General features: G+C 42.9%; 1 protein-coding gene across 4 annotated transcripts in view; it reads left to right on the top strand.

Moving 5' to 3' along the window:
* Positions 1 to 24,996, top strand: part of HEPHL1 (hephaestin like 1) — a 63,481-nt gene that overhangs the window by 34,999 nt on the left and 3,486 nt on the right. For 2 of the 4 annotated variants that reach the window (XM_075919362.2, XM_075919360.2), the window contains 11 exons: positions 331 to 542; positions 1,298 to 1,448; positions 5,519 to 5,731; positions 10,100 to 10,298; positions 15,786 to 15,925; positions 16,887 to 17,027; positions 18,579 to 18,685; positions 20,124 to 20,346; positions 21,740 to 21,879; positions 22,936 to 23,095; positions 24,844 to 24,924. In XM_075919362.2, coding sequence (XP_075775477.2) covers positions 331 to 542; positions 1,298 to 1,448; positions 5,519 to 5,731; positions 10,100 to 10,298; positions 15,786 to 15,925; positions 16,887 to 17,027; positions 18,579 to 18,685; positions 20,124 to 20,346; positions 21,740 to 21,879; positions 22,936 to 23,095; positions 24,844 to 24,924 — 1,767 coding nt within the window. Of the gene's footprint in view, positions 1 to 330; positions 543 to 1,297; positions 1,449 to 5,518; positions 5,732 to 10,099; positions 10,299 to 15,785; positions 15,926 to 16,886; positions 17,028 to 18,578; positions 18,686 to 20,123; positions 20,347 to 21,739; positions 21,880 to 22,935; positions 23,096 to 24,843; positions 24,925 to 24,996 lie in introns of those variants that run through there. The other 2 variants (XR_012900753.2, XM_075919361.2) reach the window with 2 other exon arrangements.

Here is a 24,996-nt window from a genome sequence, read left to right as displayed (position 1 = left end):
AATAAGTCACAACACAGAAGCTCCAAGCAACATTCCTGAGACCAATAACAAAGGCTGTGGTATACTGTTGCAGAGCCAGAAAGAAACAGATAATTGAGTCTGAATTGTTAAGTAGCCACAAGTCCAAAGGCTGTCAATGGGAGCAGGGCATTAGAAAAGGACCAGTGAATATATGGATAGTGTTTGTGCTGCTTTTTTGCTTAGAGTGAAAAACGTGTCCTCAGAAATGAATGACTGTGACTGACCTCCAGCTATTTGTTATTTTCTGAGAAATGCAAGACAAGTGTAATTTTTGGGGAGGGGGTGTTTTTATTGGTTTTGTATCTTAAGGACATTGGAAGCTGGGAGCATATGTTAAACCCTCTGAGACCTTCACATACAAATGGAGAGTGCCTGAAAATGTAGGACCAACTGCTAGCGATCCACAATGCCTGACCTACCTGTACTATTCAGCTGCTGATCCAGTCATGGACACCAATTCTGGCCTTGTAGGACCTTTAATCATTTGTAGAAAGAACACTTTGAATCATGATGGAACACAGGTACTAATTGTGATGTGTTTACCTGTCCTGAATGTCATGATTAGGTGACTTGTGGAGAAGTTCACATCCAGGTCTGATTTGCACAATGTACCCTCGGCCCAATTAATAAAACATGGGAAAGGGTAAACAAATTCCATTCTTCCAGGCGGAAGCTTATCAGTAGAGGTCATGAAGAAGAAAATTGACTTTGCCCACTAAGCTAAGTGTATAATTATTGCTTATTTGATTTTTCATTTTCCTTGTAGCACAACATGTGTTTGTTCCTATTGTTATGCAGATTTGCTTTAGATCCAAGCTATGAAGTCCTGATCTGGCTCTGAACTTCTCCGTAGTTGAATGTGTTTTGACCCAGCATTGACATTGGGGCCAAATGAAAAGTTTGGATCCAGATTCACATCTGAACATAATTTCTGGGTGTTCACATCAGAGGCTTTGGTTTATGCCAATCTGTGTGAGTCTCTGTGTAGGAATTAATATGTAATTCAGATAGCAAGGTGATGAGTGCAGTATAAGAAGCTATACAGACTAAAGTAGTACATGGGTCCTTTTTCTAGGATTCATGAACAGCCTACCTTCCTTTATGGCTGAATAGAAGAGGTGCTGGTGTGACATAGGGTTCTGGTTTGAAGAAGGTCGAAAACCAGGGAAGCAGAATGTTCATTTTCCTATCACCAAGTTCACAAGAGAAAAGTTTTTACTTGTGTATCCTGCAGACACCTTTTGTTTTAATGCATTTACTTCTTCCCTGATTGCAGAAAGGAATAGACAAGGAATTTTATCTGCTCTTCACAGTCTTTGATGAGAATCTAAGCTGGTACCTTGACAAAAATATTGATGTGTTTATTGGGGACCCCTCAAAAGTAAACAAAGAAGATGAGGATTTCCAGGAATCCAACAAAATGCATGGTATGGAATGTGTAAATAAGACTTTCCAAAGGTATTTTAGAAGTTGAAAATGAATGTACAGGCAGTCCCCGAGTTACGCGGATCCGACTTATGTCAGATCCGCACTTACGAACGAGGCTTTTCTCGCCCCGGAGGATGCGGGCGGCGGGACCGCCCAGATGCGCCGAGGTCCCGCCGCCCTCGTCCTCCGGGGCGAGAAAAGCTGCTCCGTGTCTCCCTGGTCTGCTGGGGGTGGGGGGCCAGCAGATCAGGGAGATGCGGAGCAAAGCCGCGGAGGAACCGGGCGGCGGGACCGCGGCGCGTCTCGGTCCCGCTGCCCGCGTCTCCATGGTCTGTTGCGGGGGGGGGGGGGGGGGGCGCAGCTAGTGCGCCTCGCCCCCCCCCAGCAGACCAGGCTTTTCTCGGGACTCCTGGGGCAGAGCAGCTGGGGCGCTGCCGGTTGGTTCCGCAGCGCTGCTCCTTGGTGCTACTGGACCAACCCGGCAGCACCCCAGCTGCTCTGCCCCAGGCATCCTGATTCAGCCGCTGCTGATCAGTTTCAGCAGCGGCTGATCAGTTTCAGCAGCGCTGGTCAGTTTCAGCAGCGGCTGAATCAGGACGCCTGGGGCAGAGCAGCTGGGGTGCTGCTGGTTTGGTCCAGTAGCGCCGAGGAGCCGTGCTACTGGACCAACTCAGCAGCACCCCAGCTGCTCTGCCCCAGGTGTCCCCAAGTCAGCCACTGCTGAAACTGACCAGCGGCTGACTACAGGAAACCCGAGGCAGAGTTGCTCTTCCCCGGGCTTCCTGGAATCAGCCACTGATCAGTTTCAGCAGCAGCTGATTTGGGGACACCTGGGTAGAGCAGCTGGGGTGCTGCCGGGTTGGTCCCCGCAGCACTGAGGTGCGGCGCTGCGGAGACCTACCCAGCAGCACCCCAGCTGATCTGTCCCAGGCGGATTCAGCTGGTGTTGAAACTGATCAGCAGCTGATTCCAGGAAGCCCGAGGCAGAGAAACTCTGCCTCAGGCTTCCTGTAGTCAGTCGCTGGTCAGTTTCAGCAGCGGCTGAATCTGGATGCCAGTTCCAAGTTAAGTACAAACCTACAGTCCCTATCTTGTACGTAACCTTTTAATTGTAAGATTTAATTGCCTTTTAATTGTAAGATTTACCAAATTTAGCTGTCATTCATTGCTGCTGTTATAGTGCTTTTCTTTATGAGGGCATGTGCTCTGGAATTTAGGACTGGCTGTCCTCATGTAGGGCCAGATTCTGATTCCCTAACTCATACTTAATAGTACTTTGCTCCCATTGCAGTAAATACGACCTCATTCTGCATCTCAGTCTGTGTAAGGGGATCAGAATCTGTCTCTTAGCACTATCCTAATCGGCCCAAGACACTTGCCTGCATAATTTCAGGCCCACACTGACTAGCTGTGTGATCTTGATCAACTCACTCAACCTCTCTGTGCCTCAGTTTCCCTGTCTGTAAAATGAAAATAATTTATTACATTTATACAGTCAACTGTTCATGTTACATCAATTAATTATGAAGGATAGATTGTTCCTTACTGTATATGTGGTGTCTAACAGCATCAGATAGTTTAGATGAATTATTCCTGTCTTAATCCATTTCCTGTAATAGGGTTCAAAAAAGAGCTAGATACATTCATGTGGGCTAAGTCCATCAATGGCTATTAGCTAGGATGGACAGGGATTGTGTCCCCAGCCGCTGTTTGTCAGAGGCTGGAAATGGATGACAGGAGTGGGATATCCTGATGATTACCGGTTCTGTTCATTCCCTCTGTGGCACCTGGCATTGGCCTCTGTCAGAGACAGGGCTAGATGGGCCTTTGGTCTGACCCAGTGTGGCCATTCTTACACCATAAGCTCAGAAATGGGTTTGTTGAGCTGACTATATTTAATTATTCAAGCCTGAGGCAGTCTCTCTTCATAACTCTTTATGTTGATATGATACTTTTTGTCCAAGTATTGCAAAGTGCTTTACAAATCTTACTGAGATAAGTCCAATGCCACTCCTAAGAAATAAATAGGGATTACTATCCTCATTATATAAAAAGGATAGTAAGCAAAGTAAGGTTAAGTAACTTGGTCTAGGTCATATAGGAAGACTGAGTCACAGCTGAGACAATAACCTAGGTCGTCTTATGCTCACTTCTTTGCTTTAACCAGCAGTACATTAGCACTTGCCTGAATTGTAGCGCTGTTGGGAGGCTTAATTAATGGTAGGAAAGCACTTTGGAAACCGCCATCACAGTGTAAAGAATTATTAAGAGATCCCATTTCAGAAACTAAGCATGAAATCTAGAAATAGCTCAGATACCTAGACATGAAGTTATAGGAACAGCATCTTCTGTACTTGATGATGTATTTTTGTCAAGGCAACTAATCTTCTGTACTTGATGATGATAGATATCACCTGTGCAGACTTCGCAGCAGGCCTCTCCCAGTTAATTAATGTGACATACTCAGTCAGGGTATGACTACACTACAGCATTAATTTGCGTTAACTTAATTCGAAAAAGTTAATTCGAATTAAGCTAATTCGAATTAACGCATCTACACACAAAACCTATTTCGAAATAGTGTTTTGCTATTTCAAAATAGTGCGTTCACACTGAGTGGACCCTGAACCGAAGTTAAGGCTGGCTGGAACCAGTGCCGGCAGGGCATCAGGTTAAGACTTAGTGTGTGGGGCTGCTTCCTGAGGCTAACTGAGCTCCGTGCTTAAAGGGATCCTACCCCCACCCCAGACAGACAGTTCACAGGGTTCCCCGCTTGCTTGTCTACCTCGATGAGGACAGCAAAGCAGTCCTGTCTTGGAGTGCCCTGAGTGCCTGCACTCGGGACACCACAGCACTCGGCCACATGGAGCCAGAGCTGCCCCTGGGCACGCCGGTGCGTCTCGTAGGGTTGTTGCCATCAGCCCAGCTGCACTTGCTGCAGGCTACCGTCCGGGGAGTCCATCGTGGGGCTGTCAGGATCCAGGAGGCCCTGTGGGAGAGTGTCCGCCCCAAGGAGCCCTCAGAGCCACCCTGGTCCTCACCACCGGGGGCTTGTGCCCCATTCCTCCCTCACGTCCTTCCACTTACTCCACCCTAGCCCCCTTCCTGATGTCAAACAAAAGACACGTATGTTCAAAAATAGAAACTGGGTTTATTGAACAAAACTGGGGGGGAATGAACCTCTGGGAAGCTGGGAAAAGGAGGTGGGAGAGGAGAGGGGGAAATCTGGGAGAAGGGGGCTGGAAGTGGGAAGCAAGGAGAAGAAGGGGGAGGAGAAGCTCAGGGCCCAGGGTTGGGGGTCTCGCTGGACCAACTTGATTTTCATGCAAACCTACTCCCGGGTTCGCATGTGGCCTTTGGTGGCCAGGCTGGCAGCTATCCTGCCATAGACGGACACATTCCTCCATCTAGTGCAGAGATCATGGACATTTGGGGCATCCCCCCCAAACCCGAATAAGGTCCATGATCTCCACCCGACCAGGAAGGCGCCTGCCTTCTCCAGCCCCTGTCAGGCTCCTGCGAGCTGTTAGACTGCTTCTGGGGAGCAGTGGAAGGCTGGCTGCCAGTGGCTTGCAGGCTCATGTTTTGGGGCCACTGGGTCGGGGTCCTGATGGCCACTGCTGGCTCTGGGCTGGCAGGATTGGAGCTGGCACAGGCACTTTGGCCAGAGTCTACCCCTTTAATGTCTCCGGGGCTGGGGGAGAGGAGAGTAAGTTTTCCTGGTTGTGCCCAGAATGGCCACCAGGGCTCCCTGGGAAGGGCTGGAGGCCTCCTATTTTGAATTGAGTGTCTACACAGCACTTAATTCGAAATAGCTATTTCGAATTTGGCATTACTCCTCGTAGAATGAGGTTTACCAAATTCGAATTAAGCGCGCCGCTATTTCTAATTAACTTCGAAATAGTGGTTTGCATGTATAGACGCTATTAAAGTTAATTCGAAATAATGGCTGTTATTTCAAATTAACTTTGCAGTGTAGACATACCCTCAGAGTTCCCTGATTAGATATGCTAGTGAATATTTGCAGAATTACAACACATCCTACTAAACGAACTGTCTTCTCCTACAGCTGTAAATGGCTACTTGTTTGGTAATCTGCCAGGATTGGTGATGTGCAAGGATGACAAAGTCTCTTGGCATATGATTGGCCTAGGCACTTTCACGGACATGCATGGAGTTCATTTCCAAGGAAACACCATCCATTTGAGCGGGATGACAAGGGATACTCTGGCTTTGTTTCCGCACTCATCAGGGACAGCGCTCATGCAGCCAGACCGTGTGGGTATGTTTAAGAGTTTATCTTAGTATTAGGGATGTTAAATATCTGTTAATTGAATAGTCAAGTAACCTCATGAATTCTTATTGGTTAGTCAAGTATTCTGTAGTCCCCAGGGGTGGGGCTGACAGAGCACTCTGGCCCCACTCTCGAGGAGTCCCCTGCCACTCTGCGTGGGGTGCCAGGCGGGAGCTGGTCCACGAGGAGAGCCAATTTAACAACCAGCTCCGGCTGCCTGTCCCCTGTACAGCTGCTTCTGTATCAGAGGCAGCAGCACAGGATGGCAGCAGCCCCTGTCTTTGTATGGTCTACAGTAGTGGTTCTCAACTCGTTCCAGTCCACGGACCACCAGGCCAATCAAAAAATTTTCGTGGACCACCTCCAGCACACGTAGCACAGGACGAACGACACAGCAACCAGTCAGCACGATGGCAGCAGCTACACTGACGCTCAGAGCCTCAGACGGAAGTTACTAGCAACACAACGTGGTTGCGTCCTACGTGGTGCTATGGATGACGTGCCGTGTGCTTGTGAACACAGCGTAAAACAGCCTAATGGTGGCGCCTGCTCATGCTGTGTGACTTTGGACAATGTTCCTGTGGACTACCAAAAAAGTCACCATGGACCACCAGTTGAGAACCACAGGTCTATAGCATTAACCTGTAGGCTTTTGCTTGTAGGATAATCAGTTAATTGACTACAATAATAACACCTACTTAGTACTGCTCTGCTCACAGGAATCAAAGGGCTTGATTATCACTTATATTAAGGCCCATTTATATTGCACTGGCAATGTGAAGGGGCCATAAAGTGCATGTGAACCTAGGAACCTTAATTCAAATCAAAGTTCATTATTGCCAAGATGCTAGAATTCCAGTAAGTATTGACACCAAAGAATAAAAGACAGCATCCTCACATTGCTGGCCCAGGACAGATTGACAGGCAGAGAGATACAGAATCAGCATAAAATGTTCCATAACTCTAAATATAGCATTTCAGTTAAAGGTAAAAGTCAACCCCAAGAACAAGACCTGCGCCACTTAAGATCAAAGGGGAGGGCTTAAGTGGGACTGAAGTGAGGCATAGCCTTGTGCCTCTGTGCAAGGCTCAGTTTGACCTAGCGAGTGTGCAGAAAAGATGTTCCAACTGCTCAATTAATCATCCAGCCATGTTATGTTTTCAAAATTAATATGGGACAAATCCTGCTCTGAAAGAGGCTTCAGTGTTGTTTTCCTTTATACCTGTCTAACTCTAGAGTTGCTACTGATCTGAGGGCAGAATTTGGCCAGAACATTTAACGAACATCTTCATTGAGAGCTAGAGGTGGGATTTCCTTGCTCATGTAACTACAGTTGTGCTAGCTCTCATATCCACCAGTTTCATGTGGGCCCATAATCTTCTTGGCTCAGTTGTGCCTCCTCTGCCACTACTGTAGCTATAGTGCTATTTATATGAGAACTTGCACAAGAACGTGTATACGAGCCTGGAACTCATACCTGTAACGTATAGGTTCATAGGAGCTGGAAGAGACTTCAAGAGGTCTTCAAGTCCAGATCTCTGCACTTGAGGAAGGACTAAGTATTATCTCTAGACTATCCCTGACAGGGGTTTGTCTAACCTGCTCTTAGAAACCTCCAATGATAGAGATTCCACAACCTCCTTAGGCAATTTATTGCAGGGCTTAACTAAAACACATGATTCAAAGCTGAGCAAGAAAACTCCACTGGATTTCAGCTCCAATGCCTTAATGGCTCTGCCATCACAGATGTATGTAGCCATAATGCAAACACATCTGGCTGTGGAGAGGAGGTGCAAATCCAAAGCCCAAAGGCTTCAGTTCCAGACAGGGGGCCTGTAATGTGAACCCCACTATTAGGCCTTGGGCCCCAGGTGGTGGGGCTCGGGCTTTGGCACTCCCATCAGCATAATAAAACTGCAAGAGGTGGCAGCTATGTCTGTTGGAGAAGCTCTTGTGCCAATTTAGCACTGCCCACACTGGCACTTAGGTCATTGTAATCTACGGCACTTAGGGGTGTGGCTTATTTACGTTTCCATACCAAGTTACACCAGCACAATCTGTAGTGTAGGCAAGCCCTGAGGAATGGCCCAATATCTATGCTCGCAGGAGCTCTGCATGTCATTGTGGCACATTGTGCCTTCCAGAACATTCCTGGAGCAAGATTTTTCTGTCCTTGCCACTCTCCTGGGCTATGCCTTAACTGCAATCCGTCTGTTAACGTAAAATTGATGTTTGCAAAGCACTGTGAGGCTTATGGATAAAAGGTGCTCCTCTTCTTGTTCCTAACATTATTATCTGATCAATAAATTCACTGCTGCACTGTTGATCAGTTAATAACATGAAAGCTCTGGCACCAGATAAGTGCCTCAGACACAAACCAATGCCAGCAGAAGCTGAATGTCAAACAAAATGGAGCTGAACCTTCTAAGCAAGAGTCCATTATCTCTCAGCATAGTGGTGTTTAGCAACCTGCAATTGGATTTGCTGCCCACTCCCATCCAACAAAGTGGGTAGGATGCCCTGATGTTCCCTTTACAGTTTCTGAAGAAACATCTGCTGAAAAAGAAATGGCAATGTAGTATTATACAAATTATGTTACTCCTGAAAGAGCTGCCTTGAAATTCTGCTGTTAGAAGTGTTTTGCCATAAATAGGACAGCTAACTAGGTGGAACCTGAGAGTAAGGAAGGTTTGCTAGCCAGCTCATTTCTAAAAGCCAGCCATCTTATTGACAGTTGATGTAAATCAGGATTCCCTCAGCAATCCTGTTTTAAATAGTGAGAAATAATTAAGACTGATATTTAGAGATTTCCAAGGAAGATTATGTCAATTATCATGAGGGTAGCAAAGTTGCTTGCTTTCTTATGGATATTGTTCTGTCAGTAGTCATGTTTTGGCCATTATATACCAGAATCATAGGCTTTGACTTTCAGAGCCTTAGGCCAGTGGTGGGCAGGAGGGCTCCACCTGTGGCCTGAGCACCCCCTCTCTGCCCTTTACCCCCCATGCCTTTTGTGCACCGGGGCACTGAGCCCCGCACTTACTTAACTCTTCCACCCCCTCCAAGCACTTTCCAGGCACCATGAGTCATCTGATTTGTGCCCTCTTCCCATTCCTCCCACTCCTTCCCAGAGCTAGAATGATGCAAGTCAGCTGATTCACAGTGTTCAGGCTCTGGGAGGGAGGGAGAAGAGTAAGTAAATGCAGGGCCCCAGTGTCCCAGTGAGCAAGAAGCTGGGGGAAGGGGACAGAGCGGGGATGCATGGGCTGCCCACAGGTAAAACCCCAATGGGCCACATGCAGCCCACAGGCTGCAGGTTGCCCACCACTAGATTTCAATCTTGCAGCCTACTGAGACAAAGGAGAGCCACTCTTGTGCCCCCTTGCTAGTCTTGGTTTTCCATTGCTGCCTGAGGCTATGTCTACAAGACAGCTGGATCCAGTCATCTCCAGTACTCCACCCCAGTAAAGTAAGTCGACAGGAGAGTGTCTCCCATTAGGGATGTGAATGGTTAACCAGTTACAGTTAACTGGCAGTCCAGCCAGGCAGGAGCAGCCCTCTACCCACCCTCATTTTAGTGATTAACCAGTTAAACATAATGTTTAACTGGTTAACTGATTAAATGGGATTTTACATCCCTATTTCGTATCGACCCAGTGTGGTATAGATTAAATGAACTTACGCTATGTTATTCATTTATCTGGAGATGTGTAACTTAAGTTGACTTACTGTGGTAATGTAGACCAAGCCTTTCATGCATGCTTAACTTTAAGGGCATGTCTACACTAGGAAATGATTTCAAAATAACTAAATTTGAAATAATAACTCCTACAATAACTATTTTGAAATAAGCTTATTTCCCGAGGAAAGCAGGAGTATAGCTTTCGAAATAACCAGCCCATTATTTTGAAATAATGGGCTTGGTAGTATGAATGTTCCACTTATTATTTAGGAATAAAGAGGGAGGGTATTTTCAAATAACTCCCTAGTGTAGACCATGGCTAAGTGAATGAATACTCCCACTGAGTTCAGTTGATCCTGAAAAGACTTATGTTGTCAGATCAAAGCATAGTCTGTAAATGGCAAAAGGAGGTAAGCAGGGTATATCCATTTCACTCATTAGATGCCTACCAGAGAATACACTGAAAACTACATGTGCATACATCTGCACCTGGGGGGATCCCTGCTGTTCTCAGTGGAGCTCTGTGTGAGAACATGAATCTGGATGAATGGCTCTCACTGCTGTAACTGGCCTTGTTTGCTTTGGGTTCAGGTTACTAATGTGTGAGGAATGGGTTTTGTCTTTAATCCTGTCATTTAATCTTTTATACACATCCCCCTGCATTCCCTTGCAGGCGTTTTTCAAGTGGTTTGCAGAACGTTTGATCACTTTGTGGCAGGAATGAAACAGCTGTATGAAGTGAACAGCTGTAGCAGTGCAGCTCGCCCTGGGCAGCCCTATGGAACCATGAGAACATATTACATTGCTGCAGAAGAAGTGGAATGGGATTATGCACCTAATAAGACCTGGGCTCTGAGTGGCAAAGATGCAAGGTACTGAAGTCAAATTCACAGCAAATTGTATTCCCAGGTGTATGACTTACATGCTGTGATGGGGAAAGCTAAAAGTGTTTTGGGTTTCACAAAAGCTAGCTGGTACTTTTTGGAATGTGTTAGATGTTTGCTAAAACAGCTGTTTTCTGCAAAGAAATTTAATAAAAACATTTATTTTGTACTGAATAGTGATTTGGGGGTAAAAATTTCACAAATGTAAGTGTTTTAGGAACCAAAATTCAGTGTCGTGGAGGTTTCTAAGACCCAGATAATCAAAGATATTTAAGAACCTAGTTTTTCTTCTCAAAGGTAGTGAGATACCTACTTCCGACAAGAATTAGGTGCCTATGTCATTTTTGAAAATGGATCTCCTGATTCACATAGGCATTTTTGAATATAGTATCCTATGATTTTAGATATTAAATTATAACTCAGTTCCTTGGCTGAGATTCTCTTGTAATTTGTTGTTTCTGAGGTTTTAGATTCCTTGGCAATGTTTTGGCCTTGGATTTCTCTTTTCAGTGCCCTTTCGCCTGTTTCCCTGAGCCCTTTCTGTTGAGCTATGGCTAGATAAACACAGCCTTGAGGGTGTAACAGTGGCATCTCGTGGCTAAATATACCATATCACTTTGAGTTTCATAGTACAGTGCATTATAATCTTGGGATGGGGTACAGAATTCAGATTCTTATCTGAACTTTTTCAAAATATAGCAAAGGGGTGGATCCAGGGTACTGTGTCATCCCCATTATAGGAACAGCACCAATATGAGCTCTCGTCATTGGATAGCTGTTTAAAAAAGAGGCTTTAGCTCAACCAAAAGTTATGGTTTTGATGCAGGAGTTGTCAGGTAATATTTGAAGACTGGTGTTATTCAGTAGCTTAGACTAGTTCCTCATAATGATCCTTTGTGGCCTTAAAATGTATAAATCATTTTTTTAAAATGTATAGTATCTTCACAATATCATTATTCTTTGTTCACTAGTCAGTGGCTAGAGACCATCAGATTGAAGCTGCACAGTACTACAAACTGAGCAAAGACATGAGACAGACCCTGCCCAGAAGAGTTACAATCTAAGGCCCAGCTCCTGCAACTGGCAATGTGCAGGTTGATCTCTGTATTAATCATAAAACACTTCACTGGAGTAATGTGATATCATGTAGCCGTGTGTTAAGCCAGCAGCACTGGTATCACATTTAGCTACAAAGGGGATCACTTCATATGCAGAGCTGTTAGGTGCCAGGCTCGTTGAAAATGTGACCCAAGGGGTGTGACTAGACTACATGGCTCCATCAATGGAGCCATGCAGATGAGGCAGGACGACAAACGGAAATGAAGCTGCGATTTAAATAATCGCCGCTTCATTTAAATTAAAATTGCCGCCACGCTGTGCCAATCAACTGTTTGTTGGCATACCACGGCAGTCTAGATGAGGACCTGCCGACCCCAGAACCTTTAGTTGGCAGATCCTTTATGCCTTGTGAAATGAGGCTTACAGGATCTGCCGACAAAGGGTTCTGGGGCGGGCAGATCCGTGTCTAGACTGCCGTGCTGTGCCGACAAACAGCTGATTGGCCCAGTGCTGCGGCCATTTTGATTTAAATGAAGTGGCAATTATTTAAATCGCCGCTTCATTTCCCTTTGTCGAGTAAACTAATCTACATGGCTCCGTCGACAGAGCCATGTAGTTTAGATGTACCCAAGGTGACCTTGTCACACGCTCCATTCTGTATATATCCCAATAGGAGGGATGCAGGGAAGAAGAGTGTAAGCAAAGAAATCTAACAACTCCAGGATAATTCAGTGGGATTGAAGCATACACATTTTCCTAAGTCGAACATCTACACTGCAGGCTTCTTGCGCAAGAACTGTTTTGTGCAAGAGTTCTTGTGCAAAAGGTCTTGTGCAAGAGCACGTCCACACTGCCATGGGCTTTTGCGCAAGAGATGTGCATTTGTGCAAGAGCATCCATGGCAGTGTGGACGCTTTCTTGCACAAGAAAGCTCTGATGGCCATTTTAGCCATAGGTGTTTCTTGTGCAAAAAAACCCTTCTGGCCATCCACACTGCCTTCTTGCGCAAGAACTCTTGCGCAAGAGGGCTTATTCCTCGTGGGGAGAGGAATAACTCTTGCATAAGAAGCCCTCTGTTCCGAAGCCTTACTGTAAATTTACTTGTGCAAGAACGCGTGTGCAGTGAAGATGCTCCGCAAGTTTTTGCGCAAGGGCGGTTGTTCTTGCGCAAGAAGCCTGCAGTGTAGATGTAGCCTAAGGCTTTGTCTACACTGCTGGCTTTTGGCAGCAGAGAGTGTACAAATGAAGCGCTGATTAGCATTTTGTTGTGCTTCATTTGCATAATCTATTCGAGCCATTTTTGCGCAAGGAGTTTTTGAGCAAAAATATGTAGTGTGGACGTTTCCTTTTTGCTCAAAAAACCCTTTTTGCACAAGATCCTTATCCCTCTCCTGGGGAGGCATAAGGGTGATGCGCATAAAGGGAATGTCGACACTGCTTGGTTTTGTGCAAAAACCCCTTGTACAAAAACGACTCAAATAGATTATGCAAATGAAGTGTGACAAAATGCTAATCCGTGCTTCATTTGCATACTATCTGCTGGCAAAATCCGGCAGTGTTAGACATAGCCTAAGAGACTTGCCCAAGATCACACAAGCCATATAACTTCACTTGCCTCTACAGCTCCCTGCCAATGTGTTTTTTTTTATAGTCCTATATTCCTATTTGTTCAATGTTTTTTTCTTCTCTTATTGCTGTGTGAAAGCCTCTCCTCCCACCCCCCCAGAAAAAACTAGGGAGAACTTCTGAGCAACAGTATGGGAGAACCAGTGACACTGACCCAAATCAACCAAATGAATGTTTAGAAAAATAAATCTTACATTTCTTTCTGTTTTAGTAACCTTGGGTATGTCTACATTACCCCGCTAGTTCGAACTAGCGGGGTAGTGTAGACATACCCCTTAGGAGTTACAGGTCTTGTAAAAATGGCAAGTCAGAAAAGTGATTATTAAGTAGATGACATCCTTTTATATCTATTTAGGGGACAGTTTCTGGGCTTCTGTCACAAATGCTAATTTTATAGGCAAGTGCTGCCTGGATGCTTGACTTTGAGGGTATGAATAAACAACTCACTTACCTTGAGCCAGGAGAAATTTAAAGGTCTTACCCTGCAAACACTTATACACACCAGTAACTTTACTTACTATAAGCACTGTTTCTGAATAGAATGGGACTCAGATGAGTAAAGTTGCATGTCTTCAGTATGCGGCATCAGACACAACATTATGAATTACACACAATCAAGATGAATGCTTACCTATACAGGAAGTAATTTTACATTAGCACTAAATAGAAATCAGGTACAGTGCAAGTAAACCAACTTTTCAAAGCAAAGTAAGTTATTTGCCTCCTTTTCTGTTCACAGTGTGTAGCCTGTGTTGGTCTCAGGATACAAGAGACACAGGTGGGTCAGGTAATATCTTTTACTGGCCCACCCATCTTGTCTCTTCTTTTCTTTTTATGCTTAGACATAAGAAAAATATTTACCTTTTCTGTAAACCATTTTTTAAAAAGCTTTTAAAGCTGGTTTTGCCACACAAAGTACTTTGCTTTACCCAGTTCTTTATACTCTTGGACAGGTAAGTTAGTCTGGCACGGCACTAGAGCTACAAAGTATGAGAATTCAGGAAAATCTGTGTTATTGAAGGCCAGATTCTATTACTGTTATTGCAAATGGCTTTGGATCAGGCCCTTAGAGTTCTAGCCAGTAAGATCCTGAGCACTCTCAACTCCCAGTTAAATGAGAATTCCTCAGCCACTCCTAGGCTATGTCTACACTGCACCTCTCTTGCGCAAAAGCCTATGCAGATGAAGCACAGATTAGCATATTATCATGCTTAATTTGCATAACTAATTAGGAGCTGTTTTTGCACAAGAGGCTTTTGTGCAAAAAGGAGCTATGTGGATGGCTCCTTTTTGCACAAAAAAAACCCCTCTTGTGCAAGAGCTGTTCTTCCTCATTTTTTCAGGAAGAATGGCTCTTGCGCAAGAGGGGGGTTTTGCGCAAAAAGGAGCCGTTCACACAGCTCCTTTTTGCTCAAAAGCCTCTTGCGCAAAAACTGCCCCTAATTATGCAAATGAAGTGCAGCAATATGCTAATCCACGCTTCATTTGCATAGGTTTTTGCGCAAGAGAGGTGCAGTGTAGACCTAGCCTAGAAAGAAGATCTTATTGAAGAGGAAGGCACTCAGGTCCTAGCTACTGCAAAATGAATTCCTACCTTGCAGCACAGTAGGTCCCCCATGGTTAAAATACTGTTTGGGCTTCCAGGATTGCCATAACCAAACCATATTTTAACTGCTCTCCTGAACTGTGCTTCGTAGGCAAACTTGGAATCTGGAAGGAATTGAAAATGTGTTCAGGAGTTGAAGGACAGGGTATGCATAGGGCCATATTGTGCCTTCTGGTACATCTATGTGCAATACTCATTTACATCTAAGTCACCAAAGAACGTAAAAGGGATTTTGAACTTGGCAACTTAATCACTTCAGAAATATGTGTCACTCTGGCGATATGTACCCAGTAAAAAAAAGGGAAGAGTACAAAAAAAGACCCAACAAAGAGAGCTTTCTTGAGAATCATTGGCAATATGTCATGTAATAGTGAAGAAGAATCCCAGAAAGAGTCAAGAACAAGGACCTTGATTACAAGCAACGTCAGATGAACGGCTGTTCTTGTACATTCATGCAAAGTATAAAACTATTTTATATACTATAAAAGTATATTTTTCTGCTTTCATTTTGAAAAAATATGCGATGAGCCAATCTAGAGATGCCTCTTAAATTGCAGCTTGCAGGTAGCTCTGCAATAAAAGGTCAATGCAGCAAATGAAGACAATCTCCTGTTTGTTTTTGAATGCCCCCTGCAGGCCAATCTACCCTTCCCCTTCCCCCTCGTATTTGGTCCAAGATGGTGGGTTTGTGACTGTGTCAGCCTGGAGTAGGAGGATTGAATAATTGGTATTTCCAAAAAGAGAACTTATGTGTACTGGCATTTTTGTCAGAAATTTGTAATATGTAACACTGGTGGCTAATGTGTATCACTGCCCTCTTCTGGCTGGTATCAGAATTGCTCTTTGTGCGAAACTTCGGTCATCTGAAGAAGTGGGATGTGCCCACAAAAGCTCATGATACTATCTACATGTTTTGTTGGTCTGTTTTGTTGTTTTTAAGTTTATCCTGTACAGACTAACTTGGCTACCCCCTGAAGGTTCCAATACTGGTTAGGTAAAGCTATTGCAGTAAAAGGCGGCTAAGTCCTAGATGGCCACATATCTGTCACCTGTCAGAAATAAAAGCCTTAACTTGAATGCTAAAGAGGTGTTCCCCAGCAAGTAATACATAAACTAAATCTTTCATTATCACTTTAGATCGTTCAGTCTTTTGCACTTTTAACTTTTGTCTGTTTAATTTCCAGTTATGGGGAAATTTTTGTAAGCTCAGGTGAAGATCGGATAGGATCAAAGTACGAGAAGGTGGTTTACAGAGAATACACAAGTGGAGAATTTACAGAGCACAAAGTGAGATCAGCACAGGAGGAACACTTGGCAATCTTAGGTGAGTATCTCTTAGCTCACAAAGGATGCCAAATATAAGAGAGCATCTCTTACCAAAACCAAACAGGCTGTGTCAATTGTATTGTAGAAGTATCTGTCCCAGATTTTTCAGTGATTTTGCACACAAAATCACTTCAGATTTTAATCAGTGATAGTAAAGATAATTTTCTAATTAGGCTAGTATAGGAAGAAGTTTATTTGGAAGCACATATAAGAGTGCCAGCTTTAAGATTTACCCATCCCTTTAAAGCAGGGGAGGGAAACCTATGGCTTCGGGGCTGGATCTAGCCCCTGACTTAATTTGATCCGGCCTGCAGCAAGTCCTTGCGCTGCAGGCCGAAAGCCCAAAGCCTCGGTGCAGACCTCCTCCCCGCAGGACTGGAGTACGGCATGTGCCAAGTTAAGTGAGAATGAGGTGTAGGTTTTGTGGTTTTTTGCCTCCCACATTGATGATCAAGTAAGTAGTGTAATGGATTTATTGGATTGTTTGTTTGTTTGTGGCCCCCGATCAATTTTTCTGTGGCAAAACTTATGTTGCTCAGGGGTGTGGTTTAATTATGTTAATGGGAGAGTTCTCTTCTGTTGGTATAGAGCAACTACACAAGAAATCTTACAGCTGCATGGCTACATCTGTACAACTGTGCTGCCGTAAGGTCTCTAGTATAGACACAGGTTATGTGACTATTCTCTTGTTTGGTAAGACTGTATGATTGTTCATCCTTACCTATCACTGAAGGGGCTGCTAGCACGCCTCTTTACAGCTCCTTTTGGCATGTGGATTTATACTGATCTCTCCTTCCTTTCATTATGAACAGCAGTGACATGCCACAAAATAAATTTCCAGGTTAAGCACTAGTCAATTCTACAACTTGTAAAAATAATATTAAATATCCATTTCTGACCTGACTTCTGGACAAAATCAAGAGCATCATTAATCACCATAGCTTGTTGATTTCAATCAGGGCCCTTAATCCATGCAGAAGTTGGTGACTCCATACTGGTTATATTTAAGAATAAAGGTATCAGGCCCTATTCAATAACTGCGCATGGCATAGAAGAAGTGGGCAGTGAAGAAAGACCTGGAACACTAATCACTATGCCAGGTGAGTATGACCATTTTTTCTTTAGCAACAGAAGAGCTCCTTCAATCTTATATGAAGTTCTTTTAAAAATCGTATATGACATTTCTATTTTCAAACTTACAGATAGTTACATGTCTTTTTTGGACACAGTAAATTATACATTTATCTATCTCTGTCTGTCTATCTAAGTTCTTCTTAGTAAGGCTCTAGAATGTGTAAGCTTATTTGGGTAGCGATATGTCTTCATTTGTTTCTGTGACATTTCTGGACACTCAGAAACAATAATTAACACTACTAATGGCTCAAACGTTAAAATTATGTGCCTAGATATACACTTAGCAACTTTGCTCTGGGCACGCAGAACTGCAAATTCTGCCCCATAAAAGCAATAGACATCAGGCTTGAGTAGAAGAGCTCTCTTGAACACAGGAATTGTTATACAACATATTTCTGTTTTCTTTTGATCCCATATTTAGGCAAACTCACTGAAATCAATAAGGGTGTGTCAAGGCTTTTTCCCCACTCTGGCATGATGAACGCAGAAGTGGGGGCCCGCAAAAGTACCCCAAAACCTTCTCTTCCTAGGCTTTGGTATAAAACTTCCCCCCAAAATCTTAAAAACCTAGATTTTGGGGATAAAAATCCACTGCCACCACCGAAGTAATGATAAGAAAGCCAGGGGAGAGATCATTTGGGAAATCTCAGCCCTACAGTAAAACCAGGACACAAAACCATTAACCAATATCAGGTTAATAAAAAAGAAAGAGAAAGAACTTTTATTATCACCACAATACTCCTGTTACAAGCATAATGACTAGAAGGAAAAGTCACCAATTAATATACTCATGGGGGGACCTCCCATGGGCCAAGAGCTTAGTTACAAAGGAGAGGAAAACACATTTTTAAAATGCACAGATGCCAGATTCCCATTCCCAAACCATAAAACAATAAAACCTAAGGTATTTACCAAAACTTTACCCCACTTACAGATAGTGAAGAGTCTAATAAAAGAAAGTTCTTCTTCACACAGCGCGTCGTCAACCTGTGGAACTCCTTGCCAAAGGAGGCTGTGAAGGCTAGGACTATAACAGAGTTTAAAGAGAAGCTAGATAATTTCATTGAGGTTAGATCCATAAAAGCCTATTAGCCAGGGGATAGAAATGGTGTCCCTGTCCTCCGTTTGTCAGAGGCTGGAGAGGGATGGCAGGAGACAAATTGCTTGATCATTGTCTTTGGTCCACTCTCTCTGGGGCACCTGGTGCTGGCCACTGTTGGCAGACAGGCTAATGGGCTAAACCCAGTACGGCCATTCTTATGTTCTTATTTCATGCTACATAATCATGATAAGAATATTCCGGTTTGTTTTTAACCTCTAATAAAAATTAGAATTCAGCATCATTATTAGAATTCATTTTCGCAGGCCTCATCCCATTATCACATAGTTTCTCCTCAATGCATATGATGCACATTTGACTCTACATTTCTGATTATGAGACCAATAGATCTGACTTATATTTTTAAAACTCATAACATCCAACTGTTGGTAAAACTGTTTCCTCTTTACTGTTTCAGGGGAAATAAATACATACAGATGGAATGTCCCAGAAAGGTCAGGTCCAGGCACCTCTGATCCAAACTGCATCAGTTGGGTTTATTATTCAACAGTGAATTTTGTCAAGGTAATTGGAAAATAGTACCTAAAGGTTATCTTATTTTAAGGATGACTTCCTAAACTGGGGCTGCAGCCTGCAAATCTTTACTCACTTCTTGAGTGAGGACAGCTGACTTAGAAGGGTTTAGAGGGCTTGATAATTAATGCGTTTGAAGATTACAGCTGATGATGCATGAGTAAGGCCAAATTCATTCCCTAGCCTGGCTCATTGAAATCAGGGAAGTTATGCTAGGGCTGAATTTGGTCCCTAGGAAAATTTCATGGCAGTTTGGTTGCAGATGGGACTTTGCTTTACTACATGAAAAGCTAAAAGGTAGAAAGTCATTGTTACCAAGTTAGATTTTTTAGTCAACTAAATGCAGGAACCGTCAGACTTAAATAGCATACAGAATAGATCTTGCTGAGACGAAGAAGGCGTTCTAGTTTACAGATTACTAATCAGGTGGTCATGTCTTTGGATTCCTAGTATAGACAATCCCTGTTCTACTTTCATCACCTAGACCAAAAGTCTCTAGTGTGGCAGGGGTCAGATTTTTGAAAGAGCTCATATTTCGTTTAGGCACCTTGATGAAGTGGCCGCATTTGATGAAGTCTCTTCAGACTCAGCATCTCCCAATGCTTTTGTGAAATCCTTTCTCTTAGGGTGTGTCTTCAGTCAGAAATGTGACTGCAACACATATAGACATCTCTAAGCTAACTGTAACTTGGGCTGCCTCAAATGCCAATAGCAGCAATGCCACAGCTGCGCAGCCGCTCGAGTACACACCCAGTGTCCTTGGTGGGTTCGTACAGCCAGTGGGCTGCCACAGTTTCACTGTAATTGTTATTTGAGCTAGCTTGCTCAGGTGTGTGTAGGTGTGCTGCAGTCATACCTCTAATTGCAGTGTAGATAAACCTTTAATCCATTTGAACTGAAGTGTGCTCCACATGCAGATACCTCCATCTTGCTTAGCTATCCCATTTGCACGCTGAATTGAAACAAAATTGGATAGTAAAAACTTGGTAGTAGAAAAATTTATCTTCCACTTTGTGTGGGAGGAACAGAAACTCTACAGTCAGGAAATTTTTCGTTTACTTTTTACAAGATGGTGGCAGCTAAACTCCTGTAGTTGAAATAACTAATTTTATACCTATTATTTAAAAGATTTTCTATAACCAACGTAAACTGGAAATATGAGTTTATAATAGAAAACTATGTTGCAGTCCTGACTATTTGTAAAATATAATTCTTGAACTTCTCCAGGAAGCATTTTCACTGTAAATCATTTCTTTATCCCATTAGAAAATATAAGTTTCAACTCTTAATGGTATATATTTTATCTGTATTTATTTCTTAGTTATATTATGTGGACCATCAATAATTATTAATTTAACTGTAGCTCAATGTCATGGTTAAAAGCAATGTTATGTAATGTGTATAATGTCTCTTTTTAATTTAATTGCAGGACACACACAGTGGTTTGATTGGGCCGCTGGTAGTTTGCAGAAAAGGAATACTAAATGAAAAAGGTTTAAGGAAAGATATTGATAGTGAATTTGCTCTTCTGTTCCTGGTCTTTGATGAAAACGAGTCCTGGTACTTGAATGAAAATATTGAAAAGTATCTTCATAAGTTTCCTAATTACTTTAATTACACAGCGGACTTTCTGGAGAGTAACATCATGCACGGTATGTAGGTGGTGGCAGCAGCAACAAGAGACTGATGATTCTTTTTTTTTTTTTTTTTTTTAAATACAGTCCTTTCAAAAGACAGTCAGATTGGCTTGGAAATGTATAATCTGGCAGTACAGTCTTCACAAACATAGTAGGCTAGCTAATTAGTGAGCTGGATGGTTATTAGTGAACAAGGGTGAATTCTAGGCATCAACAACAAAACTGGAATCAGTCGGCAGACTTTGGGGAACCTTGAAACGCGTTTTCTTAAGAGTTAGTTTATATTTCGTTAATGTGCTGAATGGCTCAAGACCCTGACAGGTGGTGTTGGGTCACTCATTAACTTTGCTTTGTAGCTCTTATTTAAGGGCCAAATCCTCCTCCATCACTTTTGTGTGAGTGCAGAAGCTGGAAAAATCAGCCAAACTACCAGTGAATGTGAAGAGACCATTCTACAACCTCTTGTCACTACATGTGCTCCATGTTGGCACACTTTGCAACAGCATTGTCATGAAGTTTGGGATCTGGGAACCAAGTGTCAAGAACCCACTGACTAGACTGCTAGGTGAGGGAGAGAACAGACTGGATGCTGAAGTAGCAGCCATTGAAAAACCAAGTTTGTGTTTCTGCACATGTAGCTAGTTGGAGTGGGATTGCATCCATCCCCACTACTCGCATGTAGAGCCCCTGCATAAAGCCCATTCACTCAGCACTTTAAAACTGATGTATTGCAAGGAATATAAACTACTTATGGTGCTGTGTTGAAACTAAAATGCAAACTGCGTTGTCTCTTTGCCTGTAACCTTTGAGATGTGAACAACAACTTCAGGAATCCTTCACATTTAAAGATCTGAGTTTGATTCTCTTTCTTCTCATTTCTTGAGCAGCTATTGCACTATTTGTAAAGTGAGCCTGATTTACCACTTTGTTACTTGTTTTGTGCTGAATAACTCCCCTGGATTTTCGTGGACTTACATTGGTGTAAAACTGGAGTAATACAGTGGTGAATCAGGCCCAATTAGAGCATAGTGTGTATAAAACCCTACCAGTGACCTAAATGAAGATGAAACAAAATACAGGACTATGTAGCACTTTAAAGACTAACAAGATGGTTTATTAGGTGATCTTTAAAGTGCTACATAGTCCTGTATTTTATTTCAGACTAACACGGCTACATTTCTATCACTAAATGAAGATAGGAGTCTTATTTGGTAATATTTTACTTCCTTATTTAATTCACTTTGCACTGATGTAAATAATGAGACATGGCATTAGTTCTTGATCTCTGCAAAGAGAAAGCAAGAACAAGGTACTTGTGTTTCTCTTCAGCACCCTCAGCACTCTTGTTTCTTTACTGGATGCATTTAGTTCACTAGTGTGAATCACTCTCACTTTGTAATTCTTTCAGCAATTAATGGGAAGGTCTATGACAATCTCCAGGGACTAACAATGAAAGAAGGTGCAAACACAAACTGGTACTTGATAGGAATGGGAAATGAAATTGACATCCACACAGTCCATTTTCATGGGGAGACATTCATCTTCAAGGTTGGTGAAAATGAAGTAAAATCTTTAAATCTTGTTGGGACATTTTTGCAAAAATGTCTAGCTTCTTGCCTGGTCCCACAGCCTTTTAACATCCACATATACTGTCATCAGTGGGAGTTGTGCATGTGTATGCTGCAAAATTAGTTAGAATTTGTAAAGCTCATGGTTCATCTGACTTGGTAGGGTAAAATATAAATGAATATCAGTAGGTAAGGTGTGTATGTAATACAGGACAATTAGAGAATGGTTTACACAAATTGAAGTCAGTGGAAATTTCACCAGCTTATTCTAGGGTTTAGTTAAGACCCATGTTCTGTATCTTTGCATTGAAAAAACTATTTAAAGACCTTGGTTTAAAACAAAGAACATTGTGTGGTGTTTTAGGACATTATTAATATTGCTAATGTAGCACCCGAAATCGTTTGTATTAATTTGTGTTGCCCCAGGGGTTCATCCCCCACTGGACTAGGCATTGTACAAACATATAACAAGGAAGGGGGCCCTGCTCCAAAAAGTTTACAGTTTAGTAAGAACATGAATGAGTTGTTCTCAGGTAGGGTACGTCTAGACTACATGCCTCTGGTGACAGAGGCATGTAGATTAGGCTACCGGGCATAGTAAAATGAAGCGGCGATTTAAATAATCGCCGCTTCATTTAAATTTACATGGCTGCCGCGCTGAGCCGACAAACAGCTGATCAGCTGTTTGTCGGCTCAGCGCGATAGTCTGGACGCTCCCCTGCCGACATCAAAGGTATTTGTCGACCACCCAGGTAAACCTCATCCCAGGAGGCATACCTGGGCGGTTGACAAATACCTTTGATGTCGGCAGGGGAGCATCCAGACTATCGCGCTGAGCCGACAAACAGCTGATTAGCTGTTTGTCGGCTCAGCGCGGCAGCCATGTAAATTTAAATGAAGCGGCGATTATTTAAATCGCCGCTTCATTTTACTATGTCCGGTAGCCTAATCTACATGCCTCTGTCGCCGGAGGCATGTAGTCTAGACGTACCCATAGTAATGGAAATCTTCAGAATGCTGTTTTGTCTTGTCCCAGACAGATAAGGATCACAGAGCAGATGTGTATGACCTTTTCCCTGGGACATTTCAAACAATTGAACTCAGAGCAGATAACCCTGGAACCTGGCTTCTGCACTGTCATGTAGCTGACCACATTCATGGTGGCATGGAGACAACTTTTACCATCAGCAAATCAGGTATAGTATTTGAAAATGCCATTTTAGGACTGTGCACTTGTATTACAGTTGGGAATAAATGACAGATGGAAAGAAGCGTAAGGCTAAAGCCAGCATTACTGGTGTAGGGATATTTAAATTACAGAATACTTCTGTGCTTCACCAATTTCTGGTTCCTGGGAGTGGACCTACACCACAATGCAGAGAGTGTGGTCACTGCTGCTCTCTGCAAATTTTAAACCTCTTGAAGCGCCACAAGAATTGAAGTCACTTGGCGATGTGGGTGCTAAGGGGAGGTGCGGGAAATAGCAGACTGGCCCACTCCACTTCCCGTGGCTGCAAATGGCAAAACTGAGTTAATAGGAGCCACGAAGCTTCGTGGCCGCAGTGCCGGTAAGTAAACAACCTGGCATGGCCAATTAACAAGTTCTCAAAGTGGTTTTGTGGATCACTTTGAGAAACACTATTTTAGAGCTATATTCTCAGAGCAGAGATATATCTAGAAAATGTTTGCTTTCTGCCCTTTCCCTTTCTCGTACCCCCTCCTCAGTGGAAAGGTTCAATTTTGGGGCAAGTAATCTGATACTCATTTGTTCCTACACCAAAATATTTCAATTATAAAATGCCTCATCTTCTCATCCTCTGTATGCTGGACTCCTTGGTTAAACTATATATTCCATGAAGCACTTTGGTCTCCCTTTTAAGTAAGGGGAGGCAGTGTCTCATGGAAATCACATTGCCATGATACAGCATGGGAGATGAAGTCTGGCAGGGGAACCCACTCATAGAGAAGAGAAGCTTGAAGCATCTGGACAACAATTTTCATGAAACAACATAGCAGCATTTCAGAATAAAAAGATTTAGCTGAAAACGGTGTAGCAGACCAATAGGAGCTGCGAGGATCTGCTGCTGCAGTGCTGGTAAGTAAACAAACCGGCACAGCCAGTGAACAGGTTTCTCAAAGAGGTTTCATGACCACTTTGAGAAACACTGCTCTAAAGAAAAGCTGTCTGCTTTTTAAAGGCTTTAATACAATAAAAGATTAGAAAAAGTGAAGTAAAAAACGATACTATTTGAGTTGGAATGGCTTCTGTGGAGGGTGATGAAAAAAATTATACACAGATATTGACCCAGTCCTATCAGTCAACAGTGATCATTGGTTTTAGTGGAAATTGTGAGCAAGTCCATTTAATACAATGCAAAAGCAAGTCCATTTAATTTATGTTATGCTTGAGAACTTTTCACATCAAGTCATTTGGAAATCTAACATGCAGAGAATATTTTCATTTCATTGCTGGTAAAAACTTTATAAACTCTTCTCAGGAGACACATTCTTGCAAGGAAATACGTTTATTGGGCACACCCTGTCCACAAGTAAGGTAATAAATACAGATGCTCCACAGCTGCTACAGCACATTCAGTGGCTGCTTCACCCCTCCTCTGTAGAAGGAGGAGGAATACAATGGATTTCGACCATAGCAATTGTAAGGTTAAACTGAAATTATCCTTCATGGTTCACTGTGAATCTGTTCTGTAATTTGCACTTATTCTGGGTTTGAAACTTCTATTGATATGAGTGAAAGCATGCAGAACTAATGCGACAGAGATCTCTGTTGTTTATAAGAAAGGGAAATTTTGCCCTTAATCTATTGGCAATCTCTGCACATTACCCAGGTAGAATAATTGATGTATTCACTGTTTTCTCAGATTATGAAATCTGCTTCTTTGTACAGTTTTCAGCCTAAGTAAGCTTTAATTGTTTTACACAGACAACACAGTTCCTTTAAAAGGAGGAGTAACCGCTACAGCATATGACACAATTACTGTAAAACACAAGGCTCCTGTAAAGGGTATGGATCTCTTTTATTTAAATAATATAAACTTCAGCAGGTGGATGTATGGATTACTTACATGGTACTTTT

The sequence above is a fragment of the Pelodiscus sinensis genome, chromosome 1 (assembly GCF_052426305.1).
Source record: "Pelodiscus sinensis isolate ZL-2025 chromosome 1, ASM5242630v1, whole genome shotgun sequence".
In the NCBI taxonomy this organism is placed as follows: Eukaryota; Metazoa; Chordata; order Testudines; family Trionychidae; genus Pelodiscus; species Pelodiscus sinensis.
Note: the sequence above shows the minus strand (reverse complement) of the source record. Positions and strands in the feature narration are given on the sequence as shown.